This window comes from Pseudoliparis swirei, chromosome 8 (assembly GCF_029220125.1).
Source record: "Pseudoliparis swirei isolate HS2019 ecotype Mariana Trench chromosome 8, NWPU_hadal_v1, whole genome shotgun sequence".
In the NCBI taxonomy this organism is placed as follows: Eukaryota; Metazoa; Chordata; class Actinopteri; order Perciformes; family Liparidae; genus Pseudoliparis; species Pseudoliparis swirei.
In genome coordinates, this window is record NC_079395.1 from 14,676,663 (window position 1) to 14,694,214 (window position 17,552).

The 17,552-nt window shown below is 47.4% G+C and overlaps 1 protein-coding gene across 5 annotated transcripts in view; it reads right to left on the reverse strand.

Annotated features, from left to right (window-relative positions):
• Positions 1–12,515, reverse strand: part of LOC130197538 (ephrin type-B receptor 1-B) — a 164,295-nt gene extending 151,780 nt beyond the window's left edge. For all 5 annotated transcript variants that reach the window (XR_008832488.1, XM_056420241.1, XM_056420242.1 and 2 more), the window contains exon 1: positions 12,366–12,515. Coding sequence is in view for 4 of the 5 variants with exons in the window: in XM_056420241.1 (XP_056276216.1) it covers positions 12,366–12,426 (61 nt within the window). In the remaining variant the exon portion in view is untranslated. The remainder of the gene's footprint in view (positions 1–12,365) is intronic.
• Between the last annotated feature and the right edge of the window lie 5,037 nt (positions 12,516–17,552).

A 17,552-nucleotide genomic window follows, 5' to 3' on the forward strand; every position in this document is an offset into this window, starting at 1 on the left:
GCCACCCACGAAGAAAAGCACTCAACCCTCTATCAGAGGTAACCGGATATAAACGTGGCAGTCAACAGTGATGGGACAGCAGTAGGGTAGTTACTAACAATCACCTGATCTCATTCAGTGAGCTCAGCATGACCGTGTGTGAAACAGCACTTACTGCTACTACACGTTGTGGTTACTTAGAGGTATTGCAAAATATGTGTCTAAAGTCAATAGATATTGAGACATATTTCAATGTGTCGCTCTCTCTTCATCTGTTTTTCTATTAGCCGTGAAAAAATATCGTCAAAAGGAGAATTTCAACATCGCAAAGCCTAGTTTGGAGTAAATAAATTAGCCAAAGCAGAGCAAGAGGAAAGGAGGTAAAAACGAGATGAAGTCGCCTTGGCGGTCTAATCCACGACGAACCCTTTTGTGTTTCCAGCTTCAACTCATGAACTCACCGAGTAGTTGGCAGCTGGGCACAGGCACATGTAGATGGTTTAGTATGACAGCTGATTCCAGAGATGAGAGATTTGACTGTGACACCTCTAATGATGTCTTCATGTGATTGATGGGTGAGGCAAGGCTCCAATTCACACGTTTTGCACTACACAGAGGGTCAGCATGTCAGACACACAAACACAGCCTACACAGACACACTAATCCGCCACACACACTGCTCCACTGAATATTCGAAAAATACTATTTGCTTCCATAAATCCCTCCTGTGAATATTCCGCTATTATGTTGCCCCGAGCAGGGCTATTTCCTCCCCCAGTTAGCCTGTCATCAGGGGCAGTGTACTCTAGTGGCTGGGATCAAGCCCAAAATGGGCCCTTTCAGGGGTATTTTCAGGTACTTTCATGGACGAATGGAGAGGATATTCATATCACATTTCAGTTTTTCTATTGCTGAGCAAACACAGTTTTGGACAACACACAAACACACCTGCACTGACACACACACACACACACACACACACCGGCATTTCCTTTACTGACCCAAACGAGCGTTTCAAGTGCATTCCAGCTCCCAGTGATTTCCTCCATCTTCTCCCGACAGACAGGATCCCATTACAAGCGCCTGGCTGCTATCTCCCACAAAGGCAGCAGCAAACATTGCAATACACATTGGAAAAGGGAATTTTCTCGACATTTTCATCAGACTACAATTCTAGGGCACAATTGAACTTATAATATAAGCATTGGCGACCATATCAAAAATTGCTCTTGCAAAAAAAGATTGGATTGACCTGCTTTACTAATAAACAAAGGCAAACTGATCAGTCCGGATTTCTGAAAGGAACTGGCATGCTGGAGCAAGCTCCTTAAATTGCACTCTCACTGATCCATCTCATGATTATTGGCAATTATCCGTAAATTAGCAATGTGCTGATGTCACCAAGGCAAAGCAATCAGGGGGTGTTAGTATAGAAATGGTTGTCCATATTACTGACCCAATCAACTGTCCAGCTCGCACAGAGGACCCTGTGTGTGTGTGCGGTCCTGTAACTAATCTCCAGTGTGACTGTAGCAATCACAGCATAGCAGGCCTGTCAACACCACTTCATGTCTACACTGCTCAGTCGTATCGGGGGCTGCTAAATAGGATACATATGCCACTCAAAACGACCTTGACTGAAACACAGGTAACCCCTCCTCCAACCACCCCATTACCAACCATCACCCCAGCGAAGTGCTCAATTTATTTCAGGCATATTGAATCTGAAAAAAATGCTCATGTGATACAACGAGATTCTGCTAATTGCTCTATTTAAATGTCTGTGCTCAGGGAGGGGCTGGAAAAAGAATATCGCAAGACAGAAGGGGCACAATGTTTAAACTCTTAAAAGCAATGGTTATTTTATGATCTTACTTATTTGTTATCCATGCGAGTGATGTACTTTGAGTTTATTTTGTGGGTGTATACATTCTAACACTGAGGCATTGTTCTATATGAGATAAACCCTTCGTTTGCTTGGTTAGATGTTCACAAAAAAACCACAAGACGCATACGAGATGACAAATTATCCTTGTATCCAGCAAATGCAATCAATCCATCAGATAGACTTTTGCCTTTCAAATAAACAGAGGATGGGTGCTTACGACATCTGTCATTCCCTCCCCATGCTGTGATCCATGATATGGTCGCAGCGCTCATACGTCCTGGACGAGTCACAATCAATCTTCAGAGCCAGGGCAACAGACAGGCAGTCACAGGGAGGGAGGGAGGGCGGATTTTTTGTTTGCTTTTGGTCTTTTCTGCTTTTTCAGAAACACGATGACCATCCATCATGCTTTATCTTTTAGAAGTCGCCGCGTGATGTTTATCAAAAGGAAGTAGAATTTCAAAGCTTTGCCCGAGCCTCAAGTTGATTGAAAACATGTGCAAAAATGCAAGTCACTCCCTACGCTTTGGCTATGTTTTCAACTGTCAATAATAGCAGATAGAAGGTGTCCTCTTTCAGCCAATCATTGCCAGGTGTCTGAAAGCCCTTTTAGAGCAGCCTGAGTGATTTTCTTTTTTTTATAAATGCGTACCCAAGTACATACAGACCCACTCCCGGACTCCCACAGTGACCTTGTCAGGAGTTATAAACATCACATGAACAGAGCATTGCACACGTGTCTCTTGTGTTGGGTTAGGTAAGTCCACGTATCGGGTATAGCCTTCACAAATCTGAAAGAAGACGGCTGTATTTGGGGATTGTTCGACGAATAAAAGCCCCTTTTGAGACTGGGAAGATTTAGTTTTTCAAACCTTGAAAGTAGGAACAGTAAACACGGCTGGCACCAGATGGGCTGTTAAGATTAGAATGGAACCCCTTTATTCACTGGCACACAAACAGATACTACGTCACACACAAGATGAAAAAAAATTGGCAGCCACGCTTCCGTCAGTCTGCCCCAGGGCAGCTGTGGCTACTGATGTAGCTTACCACCACCGGTATGACTGTGTGTGTATGACTACTGGACTCTGGACTCTGTTAAGCGACTTCGGGTGACTTGAGAAGCGCTATATAAAATAAATGATTGTTATTATTATACCTGTAAGGCCAAACCCATACGTGTATTCACACGCAATACACAAAGACACAGAAGCATGTCATAGATGGAAACATAAAGAAAAGACAACCGCACTCGCGTGAGTTTGCAAATCGCAGCGGCCTAGCACAGTCACGCACTCTTAGAATATATACAAATAGGCAAGGTACCTGTAGAGTGTTGACTCAGGAAGGACAGACTAAAGCTTTGGCATGGAGAACAAAAGCCAGTGAGGCTGTCACACAACAACAGATCCCTGCGTGACTCTGCATGGCCAGCTGCTTTTGTCGGGATAACCGTTTTGTGAATGGTAGAACACAGTCAGCGTAGACATTAACACAGGTTGGGACATGAAACACCTGAAAGGGTTGGGAGGGAGTGAGTAATGCACTTCATTTAAGCCCCAGTATGGTAACACTGAGAAGATACCCTTTCGCACCAGGCAGCATGCTGTCCTCTCGAAAATGCAAGTGATAACACACAGAAATACATTCAAGACCCCACCCCCCCAATAGAGATACGCCTTGTTTAGAGTGTGTTTGAAATGCACATCTCTCAATAGGCTATTCAAATCTTACAATGATAATGAAATAATGAAAATACATTCGTAGTCAACTGTAGCTGGGGCTGCTCCACGACATTGAGTCCTAATTGTGTGATATCTCCAGGTGTGAAGAACAACGCCAATTGAGAGGCAGAACCGACCTCAGAACCTTGAGCGGTGATGAATTAAAGTGCAGGGAACAGAAAAGGACGATTGACGACAACCAGCTCATTAAATGACACGCTTTAGCCGCGCCTCGCTACGGCTCTGCCATGTTCTGATCAAATCAAGACGCGACGACATGTGACGGACAACATTTGCGGGGGACGTCGTCGCGAGGGATTTCTTTTACACAAGGTCATTTTTCAAGCCTCGCACAAACTCGCAGAGGAAGCAATTGAAGGAAAGGAAGGGGGAAGGAAAATGATTCTGAGAACAAAATAGAACCAGAATTGAGAATTGAGCGCAATTCAGACACACACAGCACAGACTGCGTGCGAAGTTAGGCCTTTAGACATCGTTCATCATTTACTTAGCCCGTAGTAGACATACAGGGCTGTGCTGGCGGGCATCTAGATAGAATATCATTTATGATAAAAGAGGCGAGCATTAGATATTATGCATTAATAATCTCCCATCTCATGTCAAGGCTGCATCCTTTGATATTGTCTGAAGTTCCTCTAAAGCTGATGTGAGCCAGTTGTAAAACACAGCCAAGAAAACAGCTGTACAATTACACTCGGCTCGGCGGGGCCGTTTGTCATCTCGACACATCGTCAGCCGAGTGCAGCAGCGCGGCCGTGGTGGAGCATTTCTGCATTTGAACGAGCACATGGGTTCGTTCACGTCCGCATCGCACTCCACTTCATCGAGGACTACCTGAGCGCGTGCCATATGTGTGTCGAGTGTGTTCCTGCAGCTCATTTCCCGAGATCTCAGGAAAAAGGGCTGACTCCGCCCCAGACATCAGTGTCAATCTGATGAGTGGGTATCTAACCGTGTGTGAAGCTCACATCAAAGACATGCCACTTTAAATGTTCAGCCTTGGGAGAAAGCGGAGAGGGGGAAGACTTCATAGGAATAAAGGATGAGGAGGGAGGCAACACTTGGGGGGGGGGGGGGGATTGTATACTGTTCAGTGGAGCCCCATTACAGGACAGGTTTGGGTTAGGACTGTATGACGGAGAACGCTATGCTAGCCAGTTCCATCAAGACATCCTTTGTAGATTTGGCAGCAAACTTAACAAACAAGCTCACACCAACAGCGAATACACACACACACACACGCACACACACACCGTGACTCAAACAGTCTCCTCTGTATCAGTCATTAGAGTTACAATTTCTTTTTTTAAACAAAAAGGAAAATCCCGCTCCCAACAGACTTCCAAGGACTCTGACAAAGAGACACACACACACACAGACACAAACACTCGAACGGGCTGGATACGCTTAAGGGTTAGCAGCCAGAGCCACTAGCCTCCTCATTAGCACAAATAAGATCTAAGGCATACTGGCCCATCCTTCTCTCCCCTCTAACTCTTTGTCACTCTTTGCCTCTGTTCTCTGACACAAATGAGTCCTTATCCTTGTCCTCTAGCCCGCCTCTAACCAAAAGAGTTGCACATACAGCTGTAAAAGGACAACACAAAAGGGATGAATGTCTAACCTCTTGGATCTGGTTGAAACACATTCTCAAAAATTATGAGCCACGATTCATCACTTAAGTATGTTAGGTTGGGATGTGACCTCAGGTAGGATAACATTGAAATGAGAACCCTTGGCCCTCACTGTCATGACTAATCATGAAGGGATGCTGAGGTCAACAGGTCAACATGGGCCGGGATCGGTTTGTCATGCATATAATACATATTCAGATTTGGGAGATTGCATTCAGTAACATATTGAATATTAGATTCAGATATTTCCATTTTGAATAATTCCCATGCTGGATATCCATTTGCTTTTCAACTGCTTTTTTTGTTGTTTAGTTATTTTAGGGAAATGTGTATTTCCCCCCCATCAGTTTTCTCATTGTACTTTAGCCAGCCAGGCTGGTAGAGGGAGATGCGGTCTACTCATCTCCCATTACCCTCTATACTTCAAATCAATAGTTAATTACCTCCCGAAAGCTCTCTTCCTTAAGCTAGAGAAGTGGACAGCACAAGACAGGCCGAGATTTGCCTGGCAGAAGTATTCAGTGTTATGCAGGGTGAAAACTGCACTCCCACCATTGCTACTTATTGGCCCATCAGTGTTCCTCTCGGAAGCTGCCATTCCGTTTTGCACTGCGCCGCCACTTCATTTCTCTCAGCCACACAATTTTCATTTCTCATCGCGCAGAGAAACAAAAATATTCATGCACAATTTCTCTCTATCTGGCCCTCTCTAGCCAAGGAGCCAATGGCTTAATAAGAGATTACATTTATGGCGAGGAGAGGGGCAGAGAAACGGCGAAATATGTCCACATGTCCTGAACCTGGGAGAGGCGCTGGCACTAACTCATTAATAATGGGACAGGCCCCAGGCCCGGCCCTTAGCTCTCCGTCTCTACTCATTTCCTTTCTACACATCAAAGCTGTGTGTGTGTGTGTGTGTGTGTGTGTGTGTGTGTGTGTGTGTGTGTATGGCTGCCTATGTGTGAGTGCTGGGGCTCTAGCACATGCATATCTGTAGTGTGTGTGTGTGCGTGTGCATGTGTGTGTGCTTGTCATTCCCTAGGAGAAACAGCCTGTGGAGGAGCCTGCTTTTATTTAATCAGAAGTGGAGCAGCTTTCACCACTATCCGTAATTTCAGACCTATTAACGTTCTGCCTTTAATTCCTCTGAGCGCTGGAGACGCAGCTTCCTCTGGGCTGCTGATTCACTTAAAATTCAAAAAGTACCACGAAGTTGTTGTTTTTTGCTTTCGGATAGCAATCTTCATATATTGGACATTTAGACTCCAGAAGCAATACATTTGTTGTATAAACACACTGTGAGCTAAATTGGCAGTTCTATCAGTTTGATTGGAGACTAAACATGTTCCCACACACTTAAAGTCGTATCACAATAACCTCCTCCCACTCCTTAGTCAGCCTTTGCCCTGCAGCCTTCCTGCTCGCAGCCCTTAAGCCTGAGCCTTTGGGCTTAAAAGTCAAATTAAATCATTGTGGGCCAGATCTCATTATAACAATGATAAATGAAGCCCTTTGTTCCAGCAAGCCTACAACCTCAGCAGACTCTTAACCCTTTTCCTGTTCCTGCCATTGCTGCGTCTATTACGTCGTCAGAAACAGACTCACATTTCACCTTTTTCACTTGAAGTAAACCCTATAATGCTACATAAATGCATCTGTTTTCTACAAAGAAAAAATGTGGGGGTAGTAGGAGGCAGGTGAGGGAGGGAGGAGGGGATACACGAGGGAGAGAAGCCAGTAGAAACAACCACTGATTCACAGGCATGCAGGAAGGTTTGGGAGAGGGGGTGGGTGAGAAGGGGGTGGAGCCTGCAACTCTCAGATTTAATTAAAATTCATTTCTTATAAAAGGATCTAGAAGTCAAGTCAAAAACAGGCCTTTGTGGATCTGTCTAAGACAATTTAGGGAGAGTTGGGGTGGACAGGGGCTAAAAGGACCACGGGGGGGGGGGTGGGGCTGTGAGCACAGAGGCCCCAGGAGCCAGTCCCGCCTGAACACTGAGTTATAAGACTCGAGAATCAATGCTTTCTCTTCTCGCTTCTCAACTGGACACATATCGAAGTGGCTCCCCTTTCCTGCTGACTGAACAACTGTCACCCGATCTCGAGGACAGGTGATAATGGAGGGGAAAAGCCCGAGAGACTGATAAAGAATGAGAAAAGCGCATTTTTCACACCATCATCCTGGAGTGGCGGCGAAGCTGGGTCACTGCTCCCAATCAATTACTCGTATTGCCATTTTCCACGAGATGTGGCTCCGAGGTTTATGTCTATAATTGTGTTTGTGCACATTAAACCAGGATGAGTATGTCTCTGTGGGTGCGCGTGCGTGCGTGTGTCCATTTTGTGCGTCTGCCATTTGAGAGAACTGGCTTGACCAGAAAACAGATGACTCACACAGTTTGAGGTTGAACTGTGTCCCGAGCGTCACCGCTTTCACTCCTGTGCTCTAATGTGTTCCGTATGTTGCTGATGCCGTGGGTCCGCTTATCCCCGAGATTGGACTGATAAGACCTTAGCCTTCGTCCCACAGTCGGCCACCTGCTCCGACAAGGGCCGAGCAGGACGCAAGACGGGCCGCAACCTAACACTGCAGATAGCATCTCTACCCGGCAAATCTCTGGACGCAGGAATGTGTGGAAGACACAGCGGGACAACGTAGTAGAGAACACAAAATATCCACTCGGTGAGAGAGAGAGAGAGAGAGAAAGCAAGAAGAGAGGTTGGAACGGAGCAGGACGCACACATGTGCACATACAGTATGCTGCATGCTGCTATTTTCTCTCTCTCTTTCTCAATCTCTTTCACAATGAAACGTACACAAAAATGTGAACATGCATACCAGCCCCCAACCTGCATCCACCATCTGGCCTTCCCAAGGCTCAGATGTCTCTGGGGTAAGGTGAGCAGTGAGGGGGGACTCATGTGCGCGCGTGTGTGTGTGAAGAGAGAGAATTCAGCGATAATACTGTGAGTGAAAAATTACAAACTACAGTATACAGTGTACTGCAATATGTGAAAAAAACATCTTCTAAAAGAAGCTGCACAGAGAAGAGATTAATGGCACGTTGTCTCCTTGGCCGCATGTAAAAGGCTCACGTTAAAAGGCAGTGAACACATCCACAGCACTGCAGGGTTTTCACTGGGGGTCGTCATCGCCGAGGAGGCCGCGTAAGCACACCTCGACACCGACGAGTCCTTTTTACTGTGGACAAAATAAAGCCTCCATTATGGGATGAGGCCATGTCTGCCGCCCGTCAGCCATAATGGCTTTAGCACTCTACTGATGACAAAGGGACCCAAACGTACAATACAGACACATTGCGGTAAAAAAAGGAGGAGAAAAAAAAGAAAGCAAAGAAGTGGAAATTGAATTCTACCTCAGGTTGTCCCAGATCAACAGTAGTGCCCGTGGCCAAAATACACTTGTACACTCATGTGACCGCTCACACACATAATCCGTCACGTGTTTGCAGTGCTACCACCTCGACCAGTGGGCCTGTGTCGCGCTCGCATTTTCATTCTTCTCTTTCCTAACCGTTGGAAAGGAGAGAGCAGGGGGAAAGGAGCAATCTTGCATACACAGCCATTAGAGACTCAACAGGACCCTTTCCACGGGCTTCCTCCTGTGCACGGCTGGTTGGCTCACAGCGCACGCACAACTCACATCGTAGAGGGAGTGAAGAATTACGAACTCAACACTGAACTCGTCTCGCAAAGTCACTCTTCATCACTACCTGCTGAGCTTTCACCACTAGATTTAAATCTGCGGGGCAACGGGGAATCATTTCAGACCCGATATATGTCGGACCATCCGGAGCGCCTGCAGTGTGTTTAGATAACGGTGTGCGCTTGCTCCACAGAAAAAACACTAAACATTTGTATTTGTATGTCAAATGAAGGACGATTTCCCCCAAAACAATTATTAGACAGATGGTGCAATGTGAATGAGCTTTATACAATTCCAGCTGTACTGTTTAGAAGAAGAACAACAACTCGCCAACCGAATAGCTGTAGTGTGATACTTTAGGAGCCCAGGAGGCTGATTCTGACTTCTCCACAGTGGGGTCAGAGCGGTGGGCCGCCAATGAGATGGAGGCTTGAACTTGCTCTTCTACACTCAGACCTCTAGCCTTTCAAATCACTATTTCACTCTCACAGTAACGCTCCTTATTAATGTCTATCAACAACGGTTCTGACCTCCATAACTAGTATCCGATACTGCAGCAATCATTAATATTGTTTGTTCAGGAAGCTGCTCTATTCTACTTCACATCCGCTTGGCCCCTTGGGATGAGGCATTACTTTAACATAGATACTTAACACAGCATCCTAAAGGACTTGTTCCTGCACATTAATAACGATCTCTTATCATTCTGGATGTTGCTGCTGCATGGCACACAGCACAGTGATCCTTTAATTCCACAGCCTTGGTGAAGTTGCAAGCCACTCATTTGTAAAACACAAAACAAAACTCCCTGACCTCCCTCCATCGGTCTCTCATCCTTTTTGTATCTGCCTCTCTTCCGGGTCTATCTTCCAATCGTCGTCTCATCCCCCCTCGCCTAAGTTCTTCTAACCTCCACCACCCAGTTGCAGCCAGTTAAATAAGCGTGCTTATCTAGGTCTAATTGGTTTAAGGGCAAAAAGAAATAAGCAATGGCTTTGTAAGTGGGGGAGAATTACCGCCGCTGCCGGCCAGAACCGTCTGCACACCGCGGAAAGAGCGGAAAGAGGAGCGCAGCGAGACGAGGGAGGAATGGAGAGATTAGTGCCGAGAACTGCTGAAGACTGAGCCGGATGAAGAAAGGAGTGGGGAAAGGGAGGTGTAGAAATAAGTAGGCATGAGGAAAGATGATGGAGAGAGGAGAAAAATGAGAGCGAAGCAGAGCACTGCACATGCTCCTTGTTCCTAATGGCATGCAAATCCCCGTCTTCCCTCTGTTAGCCCTTCGCCTCAGCTCTGATGCCCCTCCAATAAGTTGTCGGCGAACGCCCTTCTGTTAGCAGACATCGTGACTTCATGTGTGGGGGATTGTGTGCCTGCCGGCGTGTGTGTGCCGGGTTGCCGTGCCTAGAGTTTTAAATTCAAAGAACTTTGAAGTCCTATAATCAACTTTCCACTCAAACTGTTTTGGTCCATCACCGCACACTCAACACTCAAGCTTACGCCCTGCATGTCATGTTTCTGCCTCCTAAGCCGCCTCCCATCTATCCGTTCATCCCCTCGTTCCTCAGGTCATCAATTATGCGTGGGCTGTGTGCTGTGAGTGTAAGCATGTGTAAGGAGATCAAATAATGCATTCAGTTCATGGCAAGTATGTGTCCGTATGGTCATGGCCGCTCCTCGTTATAAAAGAACAAACACACACACACACACACACACTCACTCACATGCACACAGATCTCTGACACTTGTGACTATCGGCTGATTTGGACCCCTAAACAGATTAAGGGTGACTGTAGAGGCAGGGATAATATGGTCAATGGCTCCACTCTCCTTCACACACACACACACACACACACACACACACACACACACAGAAACACAACAAAAGCAACAGCTTGGAGTTCAGAGCAGTGCAGATTTTAACCAGCCCATGGGACGACCTCCTTTCAATTAGCGACCCAAACAAGGAAATCACTTTCATCCTTGTTACCGAGGTAACTCATAGGGCCATCTCTCTGCCCATCTGTTTGTTTCTGATCCCATCTTTAAGAGGCGAAATCCCACACGCCTTTCCTTGCGAGGGGCGCGTCTCTCATCCCTCCCGGCCGCCCTCCACTGCCTGACTTGACATTCCTGTCGTCATTTTGCACAGGGTAAACATTTGAACCTCAAAATATCCATCCTCCTGACAAAAGGTAGCAATTTTCGGGTTGGGATCCATAGCCGTGTTGAAATCTGATGAGCACAAACAAGAAAGCCACCGCCGAATTACAGAGCACAGCCGAGGCCGAGAGCAGTGGAGGAGCAGAGTTGTAAATGATTGAAGAGGAAAGCTGCACGTGAAAAACTCATCTCATGTGTGCTTCTGATTTACTTATTTATGCTATCGGGAAGCTGGTGTGTTGCTCTGTCAGTGTTATTGGAGAGTATACGCTACTGTACAATAAAATGAAAGAAGAAACTATATACTTGTATACGATGTTGCCGGGATATCCAGTCATCAGCCACTGTCTGAGGCTATAGCCAGTGTTTGGTCCCCAGGGTCCCACAGCGGAAATGAAAAACATGTTTAACTGAGGGGATATTAGCCTTCTGGTGGCATTGCCGCTTGTCCAGATTGAGTGTGCGTGAGAAAGGAAGGAGGAAATTGGAGGAGATGCACAAACACAAAAACAAGGGAATGGAGATGGATGGAGAGACAAAAGCATAAAGGGACAGTCTGAGAAAAAAGGGTGGAGGCAGATTGAGTGTTTGATGTAGTTTTTGTTTTGTTGTTGTTGTTTTCTTAACAGAGTGGTTCATTTACAAAGATTAAAAAGAGAGAGAAATACGCCTTTGTTAAATCCAAGTTACAAGGAGACTTCCAATCAGTGCAAACCACAATCTAAGAGAGTCGGTCTCAGCGGTTTAAAGCGCCACTGAGTGATGCTCATGGGCATGTGGTAATAGTGTTTCACACAATGCAATGCGAAATGTGACGGGAACCTTGGAGGTTTCACAGGTTTCAACAACAAAAAAAGAAATCCTTCGTTTTCATCTGTGAAAAAGTAATTGCTCGTGGACCAATCTCACAATAACACTTTTTACAGGGGAGACTGCTCCTGTACCGCACTCCGGATAAACGACTTCAGAGTGAGAGGAAACTGATTCCATAGCCACTGATACACCACCGCGTGCGATTAAACACATTTAAAGTCCTGTTGTCCACAATTACAAGCGACACCGGTGACAAGCAGCGCAGTGGAGGACGAGCGCGCGCCGAAATAAAAGGATTACCACGGCAATCTGCTGCGATCCACGTGGATGACATCCCTGTATCCCTGTGCCAGCGGCGCAGCGCTGCCCCACGGAAAACGCTGCAAGCATCCCCCAAAATACACCGCGCGCGCCTTGGAGAGGCGCGTTTCCACATCAACAACAAACACAATGACACTCTTTTTTTAATTTACCTTCCATCGCAGAGGATGCGGTGACCAGCGCGCATAAAAGCGCAAACAAATCCACTGTCATGGCAGAAAGGTAGTCTCCACGGCCAGTCCCCAAATAACCAAGACGCACGGTGCGCGTCAAAAAGAATCCCTCAGTTGTCAAGAGTGGTACTCCAGCAGATAGCCTGTGTTGTGAGTCACATTTCAAGCCGTAGTAAACAATGTGTGACAATCAGCGCCGGGGAAGAGCGGAGTGTCGGGGCTGAGGGGTGCGAGGAGCAGGGGTGGGGTGGGGGGGCGTTGGGGGGGAAGGAGGAGGAGGAGGTGGGGGGGAGACCCGACATTGCCTGCTCACAGCCCCATTAGAGCGCCGGGGCCAATCACCGGCTGGGAGCTGAAACTCGCGAGCCAATCACCGGACGGCCGCTACGCCCACCTCGCATTGTCGAAACACACACAAAAAACTTTTCCTTGACCTATTTGAAGCGACGTCCGCTTCACTGAAGGGAAATACCGCCACCACTCGGGTGACGTGCGCCACTGCACACCAAGCACACGGAGCCAAGTCCATTCCCCTGGGAGACGATCTGAACGCCTGTGTACGAGTCCAGTGGCCTGCCAGCCTGTGGGTCACAATAACACACTGCTCCCATACGGCCTGTTCACTTTGCTTATTGGAGATGTGTGCTGCACGTGAATATCATCCTGACCTCAAAGTCATCAAAGTCCCAGGATGTCTCACAAAAGAAATTGGCATGTTACTCTTTTTTTTCATTCCTAAAGTGACCGTTCGCCAACTCCCACGACCCCACGCTGTTGACCCCATACCTTTTAGAACTTGTCTGAACGGTCCGGCCCCCTCTCTCTCTATTATGCTCACACACGTAACGACATCATGTGCACTGACGAGGTTCTTTCATAGCCTTCGCAAATCTAACTGCACATCCTAATGATATTAAATAGGCATTGCACATCAGCCCCCCCCCCCCCCTTACCCCCCTCCCCTTTTTTTGTGTGTGCACGTGTGCTTCAACAGATGGTCCACACAATGGGCAATTCCCCTCAGGGACACAGAGGGCCACGGTCTGCCTCAGTAGTAGAAGGAGGGAGTTGCCGCCCTGTGGCCCAGAACCATACACTTGTCTTGGACTAGATATGTCCCCGGAGCTGAAGAATTGGGATGGGGTTGTTAATCTCCAGGCTGGGTAGGTCTGGTTTTTACCCGGGGGCCACTGGTTGGCCTAATACTTCAGTGCTGTCTCTTTACAGCATGCTAGCCCAGAAACTCGTTACCTGCTTTACTTCTCGTGCGCTTAATGCATGGGTGGAACTGGTTTTCCAAATATTATTCAGCCTTTAAAATGAGAGCCTACATCTTGTGGCAGTTAGTTGATCTTAAAGAAGCCACACTTAAAGATCTGCACCCTTTGTTCCCCAACACGCCTGCACTGTTTCCTCACTGCATCTATCTCTCTGTTCTCCTTTGCGAATCCTCTCTTAACCTTTACAAATGACAAAAATCAAACGCCTTATAAATCAAAAGTGACTCGCACTTAATAAGCGGTTCTCACCAACTGTGGCAAAGGCCAGCAGATGAACTGGGGCAGACACCGTTGCTTCGGGAGCGTCAGGCGGCGAACGCTAACACAGGGAAGCAGTCGATGAGAGCATTTCTCATTTTTAATGGGGCGGTGAGGAGCGGCGCTACCGCAGAGGAACATGGCACGGCACAGCATGGCCCCCCGACGCCGGCTGCCACACGGGCCCGTGATAGCCACCTGGCCTTATTTTTCACCGGGCCAGTCCTCATAACCTCTGACTTCCACGGGTCTTCTCCAAATACAGGAGCAGCACACAGCAATCTGTCCCTGTTTGCTGTCGACGCCCCGGGGGTGAGGGGGGGGGGGCGGGGAGGGAGGAAGGAAGAGCACGAGGGGGGGGTAGGAACAATAGTGCTGCTGCTGTAGCACATCCTCCCTTACAATGCACACATACGGATACGATAATACAGACGTGCGTGCGGCCGCTCACCCACACAGCACTCGGATAATGATCCACACAAAGCCACACAAGCACTTGCCTACTTCAGCTCAAGAGCCTCAGCCCTCAACACCAGTACTGAGCCCAAAAACATGGGAGAGAGCCTCTCATTCTCTCTGTGGCCAGATTCCTTCTGTGTGGTTAAGCCTGCAAGTGCAGCATCCCAGTTCTATTATCTTTTCTCCATTCCCCCATTTCTCTGTTCAAGACCAGATTCAAGAGGAAATATCAAAAAAAGGTAACTTCTCCAGACGATGGTATTCTCTAACTTCAATGTTTTCTTTCTCCATTCTGTGAGTTGACCCTAAAGTTATTGCGCTCTTGACCTGTAAACACCCAACTGGTATCTTCCTCCCCATGACCAATGTGCCATGACCTTTACATTTCTCCTCTCGCTCTCTCTGTTTCCTGATTCCTGTTTGGCTGCTGTGAAAAAAAGAAAAATCCCAATTGTTCTGTTTTTCAGTTGAGTCAGGCAGGAAATACAAAACAACACAAAGACAATGAGTACCTGCCGCACAGACCTTTTATGATGAAAAACACTTATAGAAACAGCGCTATTTACTGAACCGCATACTCATTATTGAGATGTGTGGAGGGCAAAACAAGTTATGTAGTTGGTGGCAGGAGCCAAGAAGAGCTGGATGATTATAATGGCAAGGATTGTGAAAAGGCAAAAACAGACACACAGGAAAGAGAGAGGCGTTTCCCAGAGACTATGGGAGCTGGGAAGATTTGTCTGTTGATGAATATGAATGCATGAAAATGAAATGCCTAAGTCAATATGGAGACAGTGCAGGGACCCGGGTGACAGAGGAGTGCAGTGCTACGCCCACCCTGGGGGGCTGGACTGGTTATTAGGCCGGGCTTTAGCTTCATCCATCTTCAGGAGTCTGGGCGATGGCCATTGACAATACAAGTGCAGAGGCAGGGCTGAATACAGATGTAGTCAGGACTCACGAGTGAGTCCCAGCCTCGGTCCTATTTTCTAGGTCACGGCTCAAGAGAGCTGGTGGAAGATAGGCTGGTTGTGGGTAGACACATGATGTAGGTTGGGTTTGCACAATGTGATTTCTTAAAGGCTGTACTGACAAAGGCCGGCGTCTTTGCCTGTGCTGTGTTTACACTGCACCAGTATCACGGCAATTTTCTTCCTCAAACTAAAAATGGAACACAGCCGTGGCGAATGTCGCCGGTCGCATTCAGTCAGCCGTCTATAAAGAGAATTAATTTTAAAAGAGAAGTTTGAAGGTTAGTGTTGCGCTTGTGGCGCCATACAGGAAGTAAGAGTTCCAGAAGTCTGTGACAGGTCAGACAGAGAGGCAGGGCAGGAGCTAAATACAGCCCTCTCATTAATCTGCCAATGATGCCCAGACTGATGATACCTGTCCCCTGCTATCAGCACACACACTGAGACACATTCACTTCACACAGACACACGCAGGAAAGACACATCTGTGGACATGGGGCAGACATGAAAGTACCTATTCCAAATATTCAGCAGGAACATACAGCACAGGTGTGTGTGTGTGTGTGTGTTTGTGTCGGTGAGAGAGAGTGTAGAGGGATTATTCTCCTCGGGGAGATGCGTTGAAAGCGCTCTTCGCTCTAAGCGTTGCCGTCTGATTAATAAGTCGTTAGCTCACGTTCGTTCTATTCAAGAGCCGAGCTCTTCAGTTGCCGTTAATCACAACAACACAATGAGGAGATGGCGCTCGGCGTTAAATGAGTGAGAGCGTCATTACAGCTCGCCCTTCGTCGAGTGTGCGTGAGTGCCAGAGAGACGGAGGCAGGACCGTGAGCTCGGCCCCCGTGTTCCGACTTGTATTCGCTCCTTTCGTGCGCGTGCGTCGCCGTGCTGCAAACTCACATGCGGTGTGGCTGACTCGAGCGGAGAGTGATGGGTAATAGATTGGTGCCTCCCCCGTCCTCCGTCACTCTGCTCTGTCAGCTGCCATCGGGTTTGCTGTTGCAGACAATGTTCTTGCGGCGAGCACCCAACCTATCTCTCAAAAGGTGTGACCGGGGCCCAAAAAAACCCTGGATTGTAGACACACAAACCAGAAGAATCCCTTTCAATCCACCATCACCCTTTAACTATGCACTATAAATCAGCAATTTACTGATTCATTATTTTGTACTTGATGGCCGTGGTGATTAGGACGCGTTAATTTATCGTGATTAGGGATCTCGAATCACAGAAGAGGTTAATGGGGTTCTCTTCGCATTTAAGAAAGTTTCCTATTAACCGCTTGGCCTCAGCCACATCCGGTGTTCCACACCTTTTTATTTATGCACCAGCCCTCTCCGCCCTCTTGCGAAGAGGACGCCTCAACAAAAGCCTTTGACACAATGGTAAATTGTTTTTTGTCCCCCCTCGACATGTTATCGTGGGCCAGTTGAGCGGCGAGGCTCAAAAAGTAGTTTCCTGGCTCGAAAAAAGAGACATTTAGGAGGTGGACTTGTTAATGAGGAAAAACAAAACTAGCCTGACAGCTCATCACTTTCTGTCAGCTCCCAGTGACAGGCCTATCCCACTCATTCCCCGGCACCTTGTTTGTTTCACAGGGACATCATCAGAATGCATCCCTCCATCTCCAACCTGTCTCCTTCTCCCCCTCCCCTGGCCAGTGACAGATAGTTCAGTACAGTCTATCAACCCCCGTCCGCCTCAGCCGGGGCCGATGCTTTGTTGAGCCACGAATGGACGGGACGCGCGCGACAGCCCGCATCCCCGAGTCCGTCACGCTAAATGGGATAAACATCTGGCGGTGGAGGGGCAGAGAAAGACGGAGGTCAAATCAATCTACCCTCTGTCTGCCGTACACTGATCCCCCTGTCATAGGCTGACCTCTGCAACAAAAAAAAGCAAATGAAACTCCAGAGCTGCATTTGAATACAAAGAGAGCAGCACATCAGTCTGACCTGATCACAGTGGACGGGCCCACTGAGGGATGAGTCACCGGTGAACTGAAGTGCCTATTGAGGAGATTATTTGAACTGTACTGCTAATAGTGTGATACTCCTTTAAATACATTTGTCTTCTCGTTATTTTAAAATATTGCACCTCTTGTTAATGAGGTAATAACATTACCTTCGTATCATGGTATCATGTTGAGTCACGATACAATATGATTGCAATTTTTTAACATTTAGCAATTTGCTGCT